Source organism: Hippopotamus amphibius, chromosome 4 (genome assembly GCF_030028045.1).
Source record: "Hippopotamus amphibius kiboko isolate mHipAmp2 chromosome 4, mHipAmp2.hap2, whole genome shotgun sequence".
Lineage (NCBI taxonomy): Eukaryota > Metazoa > Chordata > Mammalia > Artiodactyla > Hippopotamidae > Hippopotamus > Hippopotamus amphibius.
This window is the reverse complement of record NC_080189.1, coordinates 42,232,240-42,248,533: the sequence shown is the minus strand read 5'-3', so window position 1 is coordinate 42,248,533 and position 16,294 is coordinate 42,232,240. Positions and strand designations below refer to the sequence as shown.

The 16,294-nt window shown below is 43.5% G+C and overlaps 1 protein-coding gene across 2 annotated transcripts in view; it reads right to left on the bottom strand.

Annotated features, from left to right (window-relative positions):
* The window catches only part of AOAH (acyloxyacyl hydrolase), a 163,846-nt gene that overhangs the window by 96,851 nt on the left and 50,701 nt on the right, over nucleotides 1-16,294 (bottom strand). For both annotated transcript variants that reach the window (XM_057732690.1, XM_057732692.1), the window contains 2 exons: nucleotides 10,856-10,915; nucleotides 4,867-4,937 (listed from right to left, as the gene is read on the bottom strand). In XM_057732690.1, the coding sequence (XP_057588673.1) occupies nucleotides 4,867-4,937; nucleotides 10,856-10,915 (131 nt within the window). The remainder of the gene's footprint in view (nucleotides 1-4,866; nucleotides 4,938-10,855; nucleotides 10,916-16,294) is intronic.

Here is a 16,294-nt window from a genome sequence, read left to right as displayed (position 1 = left end):
AAGGATGGTTTCTAGGATTGGGCAAACAGGAGTCAGGTGTCTACGCTTATGATAATTTAGTTTCTGGAGACATCCCGAATTCAATCCATGGACTCTCTGGATTTTCAGCTTCCCAGCTACACAACGTTCCATCCAGGTATGCGTGCCTGTTATTTTTAGGTATTTTTACCATAAGCACCATTGCAGCAAGCATTTTTGCTGCAAATGTTTTCACTACGTAACTAATTGGCCATAAGAGAATTTTGCCATAAAAGGTGAAATGACTGGTTGATAGCTTGATTTATATCATACAAAAATCATGACAGATGGTGATGATTTGCCCCAAGAGCTGGTTTCTGATTTTGAAACACTACAATGGAGGAGAAAGTGGCTGAGGGCCTGAAACTTGCAGATTTTAACTCACATTTCCCATAGAACTTTGGAATGTTTATCAACAGACATGTTACAAGATGCCAAAGACACACAACAGTGTAGCGACTTTCACAAAGCAATAAAAACAGGTATAAATACACATCCTAGTATTTGGAAACTGACACCTCTCCTAATGAAGGAAGAAATTTTAGCAAAAAAGAAAAAGTGTGATGCTGAATGAGGAGAAGCCTCAAGAAGCAAAAACAACGTGCAAAATACTAAGAATAAAAGACCAGGGAGACAAGTGTTTACGTACAAGTCACGAAATAAGATCAGTCACTTGTACAGTATTGCCGTGAAATCTACACAGACAAATATATTCAGATATTTTGTATTTAGCAATAAAGTCTCTTTAATTTTGTAATTTTCATGTTTCATGATGTCCTTTTAAACTTCTCTCTTTTATTTTTCATTGTTTTCGTCTTTTATACAAAAATTGCCTCATGGCTAACTAGTTACGTGGTGAAAATGTTTGTGGCAGCAAAGATGTTTAAGGCAGAGAGACCTACAGCAAGAATACCTAGAACCCAGTTACCACGCTGGCTGGTGCAGCTGATCACCTGCTTGCTGCTCCTGCCCTGTGACTGTCTGCGGTCGGGCTAGCAGAGTTGACCCAGTGAGCAATTGTGATTGCAGCGGAATGTCACTGGTTACATAATAGTGAGCTATTCAAGCTCAAAGTGCCTAAAATTATGTCATGAAACTGGGGCATGACAGCAAAAGAAAGCTAGGGAGAATAAAGTTTCCATGTGTATCTGCCTCACATTTGAGTCCCAGGCAGTGTTCCAAGGCCAGCGTGGCTGTTTCATATGCACGTGGATGTGTTACATGCATCCCTGTAAGACGACATCAGAGCAGAGAAAACCATGGGAAGATACATCCTGACATCTTTACGTGGCTCACCTTGTGGTAGGGACAGGGAATGATGTGGGTGGAAAGGGCAGACATGGACAAGAAGGAACAAATGATAAAAAGCAAGTCATGATGAATTTAAAACACAATTAACAGTGGATATGGTAGTCTGTGTGAATTTATGTGAAATAATACATACGCAGGTTCCTGCATTTGGAAATTCAATAAAAAGAATAAATTATTAAGAGGGACCCTCCTGACCTACCACTGCTACAATAGAAAATAGGCAGTATATAGGCACTGTGAATTCTGATCAAAACAAAACAACGACAAACTTGATTGCCCCATGGTAGTAGCCTGGTATTCTATACGTTTGTTTTTCTAATAAAGTAGTGCTTTTTCTTTATTTATTCCCTCGTTTCTTAACTGAGTTCCTACTAATGCTAAACACTGCGGTAGGAAACAGGGATTAAAAAGTTTACTAAGAAATGGTATCCCCGCTCTCCAAGAGCTGTCAGTGGGCGTGGGAGACTGATGGGGAAGCAGCCAGAGAAGCACAGGGTGCAGGAGCAGGCACCAATGTGCGTGGAGTACCGAGGAGGCCAGCCAGGCGGCCGAAGCTAGGCTGGGGGCTGGAAAACTTCCCACGGTGGAGACACCTCTGCTGTATTTGGAAGGCATTAGACAAAACAGGGACAGGGAGAGGCATAGAGCCAGAAAGGCATTCTTACTGGAGGGATTTTATGGAAGGATTATGTAACAGAAGACACATAGGTCTTTGTCTCTACCACCTGCTGACTGTGCTAGTGACAGAACTGACTTGCTCATCTGAAAGCTGGGCTCCAAGTCAAGGGACAGACAATGTAGTGACTCTAAGCCTTAACTTTATAACCAGGCTGCCAGGTTCAAACATCATATTTACCCATGACTAGCTCTGTGACCTTGGGCAAATGACTTTACATCTTTAAAAGGGGATTAAAAAATGGCATCTGCCTAACAGTGTTGTATATTTATAAGAGTTCCTGGTGCAGAGACAGTATCAGATAATTTTTACTTATTATTATTACTTAGCCACAGGTTGTTTTAAAGAATAGATGACGCTGCATTTACATGTGCTTTATAAACCATATAGCACTGAATAAATTGTAAGATGGTATGAATTATACTAGAAGCACAATGATTTTTAGAAAGAAGAAAAACACACTGCTTTTGCTTTTTCATAAAAGAATATCCCTTTTAAATTGGGCCAGGAAAATCCCTGGCCACAGATGCCCTTGAATTCAGTTTTTCAAAGGTGATTCAATTGAAGAGTTGTCATTTTGGGTCCTGGGGGCCCACGTTTGACTCAGGAAATGCAATGATGCTTTCAGCAAGGAGGGGACAGGGGTCTCAATTCAACGAGAGCTAGGCTTGATGAAACGTTCGGGGGCCTGGGGACCTGGCTGCATCTTAGCCTCCCAGCATCTCCTTTCACATCCGATATTTCCCCTCCACTCCTTTTATCCTGATGCTCTCTACCTCCACCTCTATTCACGAAGAACGGTGTTGATAACTGTTTCTGGGATCCAGGCCAGCACTTTGCACAGCTGGCTTGCAGCAGCTCATGTGGGCAGATGAACCAGGAAAAGTTTTTAAACTCTTGGATCCCTAAGAGGCTCTGAATGTGGGTCAGAAGCACAGCCTCCTCCTCTCCTGAGATACTTTCAAAGCAGACAGGGATGCTCAGTGGGTTTAGCTTCCACGAGGCTCATGAGATGAAGGATGGAGGAATGTAGGAAAAGTGCCTCTATTGTGGGTTGAATTGTGTTCACCAAAAAGATATGTTGAAGGTCTAACCTCTGCTCCCTGTGAATGTGAACTTACTTGGAAAAAGGGTCTTTGCGGATTTTATCAAGTTAAGTTGAGGTCTTTAGCGTGGACCCTAATCCAATATGACTGGTTGTAAAAGGAAAAGCCAGATACACAGGGAAGATGGCTACATATGAAGAGGGAAGCAGAGGTTGGAGGGACACAGCTGCAAGCCCAGGGTTGCCAAGGATGGACAGCCACAGCCAGAAGCTAAGAGGAAAGGAAGGATTTGACCCAGAGTCCCCACGGGAATCTCCGAGGGAGCAGAGTCTCAGAGGACCTTGTCAACACCTTGCTTTCAGACGTCCAGCCTCCAGAACTGGGAGACAACACATTTATGTTGTTCCGAGCCATTTAGTTTCGTTTGTGGTATTTTATTACAGCAGCCCTAGGAAACTAACACAGCTTCTCAGTCCAGATGTGTGGCCTGACTCTCACCTCTAGAGAGTTCTTCCCTCTAACCCCTCACAATGAGAGCCACGATAGACCAGAATGCACTCAAGTGATAGGAACTGCCTGCGGGAGAGTGGGAATAAAAGCAACAGGGGCCAGGGCAGATGGTGTGGTCCCAGGGAATGGCTCACAGCGAAGGAACATTATTTTGAGTCATGAAAGCATCATCTGTACATGTAGCATCTGTGGTCTGGCTTCTGAACTAGAACGTGAGTGCTGGGAAGGACACAGTCAACCAGGAGCCTAGGAACGTGCCACGCTGTCCCACCAGGTCTCAGGCCAAGGAGTCTGCATTTTTAAAACTTTCCAAATGGACCTATAGCTTGAGTTTAGACAAGGGGAAACTGAGGCTCAGAGACATTAAGTGGCTCAGTCTTCAAAGCTGGCTCAAGAGGCAGCATTGCACAAGAGTCAAGAAAGTGGATGTTTCCAAGGAACAAGTGGGGTCCAGTATGCCTGGGGGTATATCTTCAGTCCTCGTGGCTGGGAGAAGTTCCTTCTGTAAGACTCAGTTTCCTTCTCTGTGAAATGAGAATAATGATAATCCCTACTTCATGGAACTATAAGAACTCAGTGCAGAAATGCGTTGAAAGTTCAGCATCTGGCCCCTGCAACAGTGCCGTACACTGCCTGGCTGCAGCCGCTGCCGCAGTCACAGGGGAAACAGCCGAGGGGAAGGTGGCCCTGTGTTACTTTGGCTCTTGGTCCAATGTGCCGCTCAGGACACTGTTCCATCTTTTAATGTTTTGGACAGTGATTACTACAACACCCAGCACAACCTCAGACTCAGAGTGCAGCTGGAGCATGGGCTTTTATAATGAGACAGGAGGGCTTGGAAACTCTGGACCATACCTCTGCGTTCAGAACCCTGTTCATACATATTAGAGCTAGATTTTTTTAGGTAATATATTGGAGTCTGTGAAAACAAAGGTCCCTTTTCAGCCTTGTGAGTGCCTTGCCTTAAAGATGCTCAAAGAGTCCCTACTGTAAGAGGTAGCTGAACTTGTTTGTATCTTACACAGCAAGAAGGAGCTGTCATGTCCCCAAGTGCGGTGCGAGCATGCACTGAGCCACTCACAACCTCACTTAGAGGTTCCAAGATGCTAGTATTCAGCGTATTTTCAAAATAATTTGTTCTGTGCTGATTTGCCTGCTAGTTTCCATACAAGTCATGAACAAGAAGCACTTTCACCTTCAGAAAGATGTCTTTTAACTTGAAGATCATTTTAGTCATTAGAAAACAGAGACAACCAAAGATGCTATCACCTGCCAGTGGTCAGGAAGGGGAACTTGTATACGTACAATTTAATCTTCTGACAGATCTTGGCCAAAAATGGGAGTGAACAAATATCAAAGCCATTTCTGGAATATATCTGGAGAGAAAAAAAAAGTGTTGTTTAGTTAAAGGGATGATTCTCCAACTTCTGAAGGCCCTTCCTCTTCTCTTGGCTCCACAGTTTGGATTTCTGGACTCTTCCTTCTGCAGAATCTGGGCCATTTTACTTAATCAAATTTACATCTTGCTCCTGTTTCCATGCTCTATATTGATTCCACCAGTGTGCCTTTGTTCACGCTGGCTCCTCAGCCTGAAGGCTCCCCTCCCTTCCCCCAGCCAGCTAGTTCCACCTTCACCTCTTTTCCTCCTCTTCCCAAAAGGGTCTGGCCCACCTTGGTCCTTTCTACTCAGACAACATTCCTCTCCTTACTGTCCTCAGTGGCTTTAAAAAAGGATTTGAAAATAAAGACCTGTCTCAAATAAAATAATTCCATCCTGTTATGAGATAAAATAAAGACTAAAAGGCGAGATACCAGCTTAGGAAGAAGGAAGAAGGAAGGCTCCTTCCCTGGGGGATGTGGGGTGGGAAGGAGGGATGTATGGATGAAGCCCCTCCAAGCTTCCTGAACAAACGGATTTCAAACAGCAGTTTCCATAAGACTTTAGCTGTGGGATAAATTAAAAGCCTTGGCTTTTTACTAAGCAATGCTTTTAGAAAGATTGAGGTTCCCATGATGCTTTTCTCAGACAAAAGGAAAAAAACAACAGGGTAGAAAAAGTTAGGAACCAGCATTTATCAACAAAGGGAGAGATAGACAGGAATCCCCTGCTTTTCAAAAATTTGCTTCACGCCACTTTGCTTCTATGAAAGACCTAGGTTACTACCTATTTTCATGAACTGAAAGAAATCCAAAGAAGACTTTTGCTTTCACAAAAAATGCAAAAAGCAAAAATAATGTTCATCATTTGTTCTGCAGGAGCCAGTGGAGAGGCAGCGAGCACCCTGAAGAGTTGAGAGGGGCACCGCCCAGCTCCTTCCCCAGGTACCACACTGAGCATCTCAGCATCAGGCCACCATAGCTTTGAACTGTGTCCGTGAGACTCTGTGCTTAATCTTGATTTATTTTGTGCATCTATTAGCAAGATATGTCCTAAGGTAATTGCTTCTTAGCCTTAGGAAAGACTTCATAGCAATGCTCTACTTTTGGATAGCGGGGAAACCTGTAGTGATTCCTGCTACCCTGAAGAGTCCTTCAGATGGCTGTGAGTGGTATTAACAGTGTTGGTAATATTTTAACACTAGCAAAGGTGAACAGGTAACCTTTTCTGGCTATAAATAAGGTTTTTAAGGATCTTCATGATGTCTGCCCAACTTTCTAGGATGAGGAACGGAGCCACTAGCATGCAAGATTTGGAGACAGAAAAGACTGTCCTTGTTGTCACGGAGCTTACTGTCTAGTGGAGCGTAAAGGTGGAGACCCCAGCTCTTAGGATGCTCTGGGAAGTCCGTGGTGGTCCAGGCATTAATATGGCTTTCTGGGAACTAGAGGAGGAGGCAGGCGAGGGCCCAGAAATCAAATAGGAAGGAGGCAGGTGGGAAGGAAGAGACAGATGCACTATGCTTTTCAACTCCAAGTGCAGCTTGCAGACTTGCTACAAATGTAATTTGTTGGCTCCCCTCAATCTACTGAATCAGAAAGCCTGGGGTAAATCCCAGAAATCTGTGTTTTTATAGCCTCCCAGTCATTCCGATGCTCACTACGTTTTGAGAACTACTGCTCTAGGTTCTAGTCGATGAAAGTGTGACCACCAGCCAGGAGCATTGAGGCCATCCAGGAAATTTTAGGAATAGAGTCTCTGGTCCCACAGTTGACCTGCTGAATCAGAATCTGCATTTGAACAAGGTCCCGGGTGGTTGGAGTGCACACCAAAGCTGGAGAAGCACGGCTGCTGGTGGAGGGAGCACCCTCACAGTGCTGTGGGCGTATGAGCAGGGCTGGCGTCTTGGGGGGACCGCTAAAACTTCGACCTCACTGGAGCTTAAGGAACTGGGAGAACACGGTGAACCATGGAAGGAAGGAGACATTAGGACAAGCCTAAGATGCTGCACTACATGCTATCTTGAGGGCAGTGGGGGATCCTGGAAGGTCTTAAGCACAAGGATCACATTTGTGTTTTGGAAAGATATCTCTGCAGGTGACATGAAGGCCTGGAGGAAGCAAGGTGAGACAGAGAGACCTGTTGGCAGATAATGGCCCCAAGACCTGACCCCAGGGTTTCTAACCTCGGCACTATTGCCATTTGCTCCTGAATAATTCTTGGTTGTGGGATATAAGGTGGGAGGAGGGAGATGGTGGTGCAAAGGAGGGGTGTTTAGAGACCTGGTCACTGATTGAGATGAGCAGTGTAGATACACTGTGAAACAAACACCAGCATGCAATTATACCACAACACTGGTGGCAATTTGGAAAGAGACACATTCTAAGACCCAGAGTCAAAATCAGATTGCATTTGAATGTGTGAGCTACTCCTTTTAATATTTACTTTAATCTGAAGGCTTTGGTCTAACTAACCTAATGGCAATGCAGATTTTAACACTGATAATAACCAAGATATCAAAAAATGTATACGGACAGCCTAAGAAGCGCCACACAAGAGGTACAATGGCATCAAATGTTATAACTGCACAGCTGTTGACTGTCAAAATGCAGCCTGAAGGCTGCAGCTGCCTTTGACATTCGTTGTGCAGAAATTGGGTCTAGGATGTGGGCAACAGATGATGCAACTAGTCCAGGGACCCCCAGAAATCCTTCTGTTAAGACAGAAGTTTTGATCATCCAGCCTTTTCATCACACAGCGTGGGAAGAACTAACCTCTTCTTACAAACTTGCAGAGGGAACTTAGATGGACACAGAGCTGCATTGCAGAGGTTCTCACTTGCATGTCCCTTTCAATTCAAACCTTATTAGACAGAGGCAGAATGTGGGCTGTTATTAACTCAGCAACGGATTTAAAACACCACATCTGGCTGCATGGAATCCCATCTGAAATGAAAGTCTCAAATCTGCGCTGTCCCTGGCCACAGGAGTCAGGGCAGCATCCTTATTTTGTCATCTATTTAACCCGCTTCTGCTTGCATCTGGAGCTTTGGAAGTTAAATGAATACAGAACAACAAACGGGTTCAATAAATGAAAATGTGGTGAATGGGGTAAGTAGGGAAGCGTAACCTCTCTTTTGTACACAGCCAACTTAAAATTGAATTTCTGCCTGATGAAGAGCTTTTAGACTATTGTCATATATTATTTTACTTGAATTTAATGTGGATTATTTTACTTGGGGCAAGTTTGAACAGCAGCAGCTTTTAAAGGCTTCCCAGATGGTTCTATTGAGTAGGTAGGTTTGCGATCAGGGCCATCACGTACAGTTGTGTAGGTTGTGCACTGCATGCTTCTAATATTCACGTAGCCTGTGATGTGAATGGTTCTTCCTGAAATTCTGAGTCCTGAGGAGGGCTGGTTGAGAGCTATTGGAATACCGGGAAAGGGTTGAAACTTGGAAGAAGCCTAAACCTGGATTTAAATGGTGGGTTTCTCACTTACTAGCTATGTGGAGTGAAGGAATTACTTAACCTGTCTGATCCTTAGTCCTCTCATCTGTAAAATGGGGTTCATAACAAAAATATGCTATCAACTTTGTAGGAGTTTTTGTGAGAATTAAATAAATTGATGCCATAACTCAGGTATTCTAAACCCTTAGATGCTCAGTGTTCTGCCAAATCAACTAAGACCCCCCTGAGGAGTATCTCGGGGCCTCTTTGAGATGCAGATCTTCTCTGGAAAGTTCCTTTCCCTTCAATAACACTTAATTCATCCAGTCTGGGTTCTCCATCTGATGGGCTGTGCAAATGACATGCAACCTACTGTGTGTTTCTCTCTGCATCTGGCTAGGTCTACAGTTACATCAGCCATCACAATGGAATTAACTGCAGCCAATATCTTCTGAGCAGCTTTTCAGTGATGCTTATTTGCATTTCCTGATTATTTTTTCCTTGATAGCTTTAATCTAGAGAGTAAATAAATTGGAGGATGTTTTTGAGGAGGTTTTTTTTTTTTCTTTTAATTGTCGAATTGTTCAGTTGATTTTCTTTCTTTTTTTTTCTTTTTTTTTTTTTTTGGCTTCTCGAAAGGAATGATTGGAATCCTGCCCCATGAATTATGTTTGCAATTCTGGTGACAGAAATGAAAAATTGTAAAATCCTAATTAACCTTTGAGTTAATGCCAAGGCAGTTTGTGCTAGTGAAGTAAACAAGGCCCTGAGAATAAGTTTTTACATACATGTTGAGAAGAATAAGAGAAAAATGGTATTATTCTCCAGTCTGTTTAGAGTTCTGAAAGTGGTGGTCGAGGGTTTCATGTGATGTTTCAATTTCTTATTCAATCACTTAAGCAGATTAGCTGAATGAGCTATGGCCGGCCTTTAATTAGTCACTGAATTAAATAATAATTGATGATGCAGGCATTGCAATTGATTAATCAATTGTGTAGAAATGCCCGCGTATTCCCATCCAGCATGCATCAGCCTTGTTCATAAAAACCCATGTGCCCCCCACAAGTAGGGTTGCCAAATAAAATATTGTACTGGACCTACTTATACTAAAAATTATTCATTATTTATTTGAAATTCAAATTTAATTGGGCATCCTCTATTTTTATTTGCTAAGTCTGGCAAGCCAAGCCATGAGGAATTTTTCTCCCTTTCATTTCCATGTTGCCAAATCAATACTACTTTGAATATATTGCATCAGGTGAAACATGAGCTAGGCCAGCAGGGAGAAGCCAAGGACGAGGGCCTTGTCCTCTCATCTCTGATGAATGCTTCCTTTCTGCCAGGACCACTAGTATTAGGGAGACACTGTTGTTTAAAGGTTTACCAGACTTCCCTGGTGGCACAGTGGTTAAGAATCTGCCAGCCAATCGGGACACGGGTTCTATCCCTGGTCTGGGAAGATCCCACATGCCGTGGAGCAACTAAGCCTGTGCACCACAACTACTGAGCCCACGCGTCACAACTACTGAAGCCCATGAGCCTAGAGCCCATGCTCCACAAAAAAGAAGCCACCGCAATGAAAAACCCCCACACCGCAATGAAGAATAGCCCCTGCTCGCCACAACTAGAGAAAGTCTGCACGCAACAATAAAGACCCAACACAGCCAAAAATAAATAAATAAATAAATAAATAAATAAATAAATAAATAATAAATCTTTAAAAAAAATAGAATAAAGGTTTACCTCTAGGGCCCAAGTCAAATACTTGACTAAATGATAAATGATTTGAACTAGGCATTCTATTAAATAAAACTATGATTGCCAAAAAGGAAAAATTAGGGGAAAGGAATATTAATGGTGATGATTTTAGCTAGCATTTACTGAGTGCTTGATAAGTCCCAGGCATGACACCAGGCACTTCACACACATCAACTCTCTTAGCCCTGACATCCATGCTTTGAGAAAGGAACACTGCTATTGCCCCTATCTCACTGATAGGGAAACTGAGGCTCAGCCTAGATAACATATTTAGAAAGTGGAGGAGCAGCAGGATACAGCCTCCTCCAACATGGTCTCCTGGAGGGCACCAGTTCTCAACAGTGAGTACCAGAGGATATTTGGCAATGCCAGGAGCCATTTTTGGTTGTCATGACTATGGGGGGAGGTTGCTGGCATCTAGTGGGTAGTGGGCATGGATGCTACTAACATCCTACAACGCCCAGCACAGCGCCCACAGCAAAGGATTATCCAGCCCTAACTGGGGTTGAGAAGCACTGCTGCAGAGAGAAGGGAGGAGAAAAAAGAGGAAGGGGCTCGTATTCCTACTTCAATCGCAATTCAGCTGTGGCATGTTGTGCTGTGGGCTTGCGTCTGGAGTAGCCCCTGGCCTTAGGAGTGTGACAGCAGGGGTCAGAGGGAGGTGACAGTGCTGAGGAAAAGTGTGGCATTCGCCCAGTCGGTCGCTTACCAGAGCTGGGGATTTCTTCACAATCTGTCTTGCCTTCTCTAGTGCAAATTTCCATGTCTCCTATAAAAATAAAGTTAGACAATATTACAACTTGTGTCCCATTTTTCCTTTCTGCATGTTTTCCAAAGTTAGGTTTTTTAAGCTTGTAACTTAGCAATAAAAGAATTATTCCATAGCTTTCTGATAAAATAATTCACAAGAAAGCAATTTCATGTTAATAACTCTCTTTATTAAGGGATTTGCTCTGTGCCAGATGCCACGCTAAGCACTTTGCAAATATTATCTTAGTTAATCTTCACAGCAACTCTGAGAGATATGACCTTTTTACAGATGAGGAAATTGAGATGCAGAAAAGCTAAGAAACTGAAGATCTCAGCGCCAGTGTCTGACAGTCACACCACCTGAACCTCTGTCTTCCTGCCTGCTATGCTAAACTCAGTAACTTGTCTTTGGATCTGAAAGCCCCAGAGCAGGAGGCCGTCAGCAAACAACCTAAGTGCCTTGTGCTGCAGGACTGAAGACTGGATGACAGCTTACCATTAGAGCTGACTCCATCTCTTGTTCATCTCCTTTTCTTCTGGTTTGACATCCCCATTTCTAGAGCATCCAAGGACATCTTCTGAGTTTATGTTGCAAGTATAAAGAGTTAGCTAATTATTACCAATAACTATTGTTATGGAGCTCCATATTTGTGTATTTGTGGGAGGGTTGGGAGAAAAGTCACCTGGGGCAAGAGGTGGAGGAGTTGGGGGATGGGAAGCATTCGCTGACAGCACTGTATCCCAGAACTTTTGTCCCCACTCCTCAAATGTCCTGACCCTGCATATTCCTCCTCGGGCTGCCTCCCATATGGCCCTAATAGAACATGGGTGATGGTCTACATGCCTGAATTCACACTCCAGCTCTGCTGCTGACTTAAGGATTCTGCTGAATCCTTAAGCTAGTTATTTTCTGAGCTCCTCAGTATCCCCAGAATTCCTTGACATATAAGAAAGCCCTATTTTCATTATCTGCAAGGTGGGAATTATAGCTACCGACCTCATAGGGTGCTGTGAGGATTACAGGACATCATTCATGTCAGGCCTCTAGCCCGGGGCCTGCCCTGATGGCCCCTGCTCAGTCATTGACAGGTTGATTGGAAAACTATCTTTCAGCCCCCACTCTCCCTTCACCCAAATCAGTAGGGAAGCTGAGGTTCAGGGAGAGTGCTATAGTTCTCAGTCTAACTGGGAACATTGCTAAGCAATGTTCGGGTACTGGGATGGGACTTGGAGATGGCTGGTCAGCAGGAGAGGCCTCTTGGGAGATGCTGGCCTTTGCTGCTCGTGGATGTTCAGGACTTGAGTCCCTACTTGACTACTTTGCATGTTCTTCACCCCGGGAGATGCCTTTCTCCACCCTGGAGCTCCGTGTGTTCTGAAGACCTCAGCCACATTGCGAGAACATGACAGGAGGTGTGACTGCTCAGTAGGAGCCTGGATTGGAGTGATTTTTCCAGGAGCTTCTTTAGGAAGGAGGGTGGCAGAGCCGGCTGCAGCTTGCCCTCAAGGGGCTGGCTCTGAAACCCTCTCCCTAGTGTCTGCCCCAAATCGTATTCCACTTGCTCAAGTTCAAAGGATGGCAAGCCGTGGCTGTTGCGTCAGAGGCAGCAGGTCCGCTGACATCTAAGAGCGCATGTTAGCAACTTGAGAAAAGAAGCTGTTCTCCAGGTAGGTCTGGTGGCCAGGATGCCCTTGTACAGTGTATGCTTCTTAAACCATTGAAACACTACTGCTCCAGTTGATGAGCAGTTTGTCCCTGAGTTCCTGAATGTCCCCCATCATTGCCCTGGCCATCCAGCCTCTCCCTAGGACTCCCCAGACCTCTTCGTGATCAATGTAGGGGCCAATGTCATGGTACAGCCTGGTGGGCATCTTCAGACCTTGTTCCAACATGGAACATAGTTCCAACAGTGTCCATTCTCATTGGCTGGCAGCAGGGTCAAGACAGTTCATTACAATCCTCATTTTTAAAACATTGATGTCTTTAACAGAAAGACTGCTTGGGAGAGGGCCCCATTCAAAACCTGACCTTACTTGACTGCAAGTTTGTCCTTTTCTGAAATTTTGAAAAATCCTGGAAAATTTCCTATTGTATCAAGTTAGTATCTCTGGTAGGGTCATTATAAGACACTAGATCCAGGTGCAAATTCATGTTGTGGTGTCCTTTCTGGCTGCCCTTGTTAGCTTAAAGTTCATTCTCCACAATATTGAAGGTGGAGTTCCTCTGCCTTAATTATGGGTCCCCTGCTTCCCTGCTTCAGAAATACCCCTTTGTATTTTAAGGCCCATCTTAAGCATCTACAGGGCCTAGCACAGTTCCTGCTACATAGTAGGTGCTTAATAGATATAGACATAAAACAAAAGAAAACATTTATGATATTGTGCTAAGCAAGGAAAAAACAGGCTATCAGATTTTACACACATAGAAAAAAAAATCCTGCAAAGAAATATGCCATAATAACTATTGTTGATAACTTTTCCTTTTGGTTCTTTTCTGTTTTTTCTAAAGAGTCAATAATGAGCACAAATTCCGTGATGCATATATTTTAAAAAACGAACCCAATACATGTTGCCCTGTTTCTTATTAAAAAAGAAAATGATGTGTTCCCAGCTCAGGGATGTGGTGAGGACCCTGGAGATCTGGGGCTGAGCAGACACCACTGCCCTCTCATAGTTTCGGGCTGGCAAGGAAACACCAGGAACAAGTACAGTAAACACAGTAAACAAAGGTGAGATGAGCAGACAGAGGGCGTTGGCAACATCGTTTTAGGAGAGGCCACTCAGATGCCCTTCAGAGAACTGATCTGATTTTAATCCAGCTCAGCGGTCAGGGGAGATCAGTGTTTAATGAGGGATAAAGACAAGCAAAAAACCCCGAAAAACAGAAACATACAAACAGAAAACAAACAAACAAAAAAAACAAAAAGAAGAAGGAGGAGGAGGAGGAGAAGAAGAGAGAAGGGCTTCACCAAATGCCTTCTGATCCCCTTAGTGGTGGGCACTATTGCTGCTTCTGGGGTCCTCCCTGGCTGGAACCCTCAGGGCAGATTCATCTGGTCTTGGCTTGACCAGAGCACCACTGTCTCCCACAGTTTAAGTGCACTAATACCAACATTAAAAAAATAATAATAAAATAAGTGCTTTTAAAAAAATGCTTTGGTAAAGCTAAATCCTACGTATTGGAAAATAGACACTGTAGGATACAGTGGAATGCAGATATAATAATAGATTCCACTCAAAGGCCAGACATGCCACTGTTTGATAAAAAATTATAAGCAAAGGAGCTTCTTACATTTGTCTTCCTACTTAATAGAAATGGTCTCAAAGCCCTTTATGTCCTTTTCTCTGAACTCTTCTAGTCTGCCTTCTACTGGAGTTATTGATACACCTACTGCCTCCAGTGGGCAGTCAAGTCCTTGGGGATGGCTCCTTTCAAACCTGGCTCCACTTGTAAATCAACTTATGCCATTAAACTTGGGGGTGAGGAATGGCGTATCCTAATAAACTTCTGGAAGAGATCTGGAGTAGATCAGTGATCTTTTCCCCACCCCCAAACGCCGTCATAAATGCCTATTCTTTGACAATAAAAAACTCAAGTCTAAAATCATTCCACGTCCCAGGGGCTTTCGCCTTTGTGGCAGCCTGTCAACTGCTGTCAAAGTATGACGTGAACAAAAGGCATTTTCTATAATTTTCAAATCTACTGCTGCTATAATTGATAGCAGAGAATCCGATCACTAAAAATTATTCCCTGTAGAAACTCATGCCTAAAAATACTATTTTTCTTTATTTTCTTCACTCCTGAGCATACCAGAATTCAACTCTTTAACATCATAGAACCTGAGAAGGCCCAATTTGTGACTGTGTTCTGTCCAATTCACCAATATCCTGAAATGTCAAGGGACCTTGTGTTGGGTTCTGGAGCTTCCCCTGCGCACTACATTCTCTGCATGTTTTCCCATCGTGGTCCATATAGTGCAAGTGTGCTTTGGCTGAAACATTCGAATATTTAGGAAATGCCTTTCTAAATAGTATTCCTTACCACAAAGGGGCTCCGATCCTTGAATATGTTAATATGTGCTGTGGCTCTCCCAGGGGGGCATTTAGTTTACAGATTTCCCAAACTTTTAAAACTTAACATTTTTCTTTTCTGGCACACCGATTAACATCTCCCAGAGCGGGAGGAAAAGCAAGGGTTTTTGTGTCAAACAGGTCTGAATTGAACCTGGACTGTGCTACTTATTGGCTCTGTGACTTTGGGTAAGTTATTTATCACTCTAGCCTCACTTACCTCATCTATAAAATAGGGATAATAGTAATTATTACTTAACCCTTTCTACATTGTAGTCTTACCACAGTTTGCTGTCAATCTTGTCTCCCCGGCTATAAAACTCTTGACAAGAAGGATTGTGTGTCATTCACTATTACATCCTAATATATCATTCATGGCACAACACATACTTAATAAGGACTTGTGGAATGAATGAATGGAATGAATGATTGCACAAAGAAGTGGCTGGCTGAATGAATATTTCTTTCTCCTGTTATTATCAATCATATGCTTGCGACTTCGCTTGTCCCTGGGTTATGTGAAATTCCACACCAGTGCATAGGTGCTTGGCATGCAGAGCCGGAGCTCTCCAACAGCCATGTGCTCCTTCGCATTGTCATCCACACTCCAGGGGAGCTACACCTGCCATTCTCCTGAGCCTTGGTGACCTCATCAGTCGTATTATCTGGCTGTGTTAAAATTTCAGGCATACTTGCTTCTTGGGAAACAGCGTGGCAATGGTGGGAGAGGTACTGGAGTCCAGAGACCTGAACCACCAGCTCTGCTTGCAGATGATCATGCTTAAATTATCTAACCTCTGAGCCTCTGTTTTCTATCTGTAAAATCGGATGTAAAGACACAAAGACATTCATTAAAGCTGATTTGTTTGCTTGTCTTAACGACAGGCAAAGGGGGCACATTGTAAGCAACGTGAAAATGAAGATGATTGCTACCTCTCCTTGGTAACCTTTTCACTGTCAGCAATCTAGCCTTTAAGCCATTGTTTCTAAAGTATGAGGACCACGCTTCCATCTTCTGAAAAATTACAACTTCAGAATGGAGGGTTCAACTGTACTCAGTGGTTGAAGAGAAAGTTGGAGAGTAGATTGTGAGCCGGGTAGAAAACTCTCCTGGTTGGAAGCCGTAATGATGTTTCTGACTCCGAGAGCAATCATCTGAGACATAAGCAGATTCTCCATCAACAATGGAGGGGCTTCGTTCTGGAAGCACTCATTTGATCCTGCAATTTGTTACGGTCAAATCTTTTCAGCTTCTCTTTACTTTCTCCCTTTGATTGTAGTGTTTCCTCATTCCAGCCTCAAATCTCCTTCAGAGTCTATTTAACAC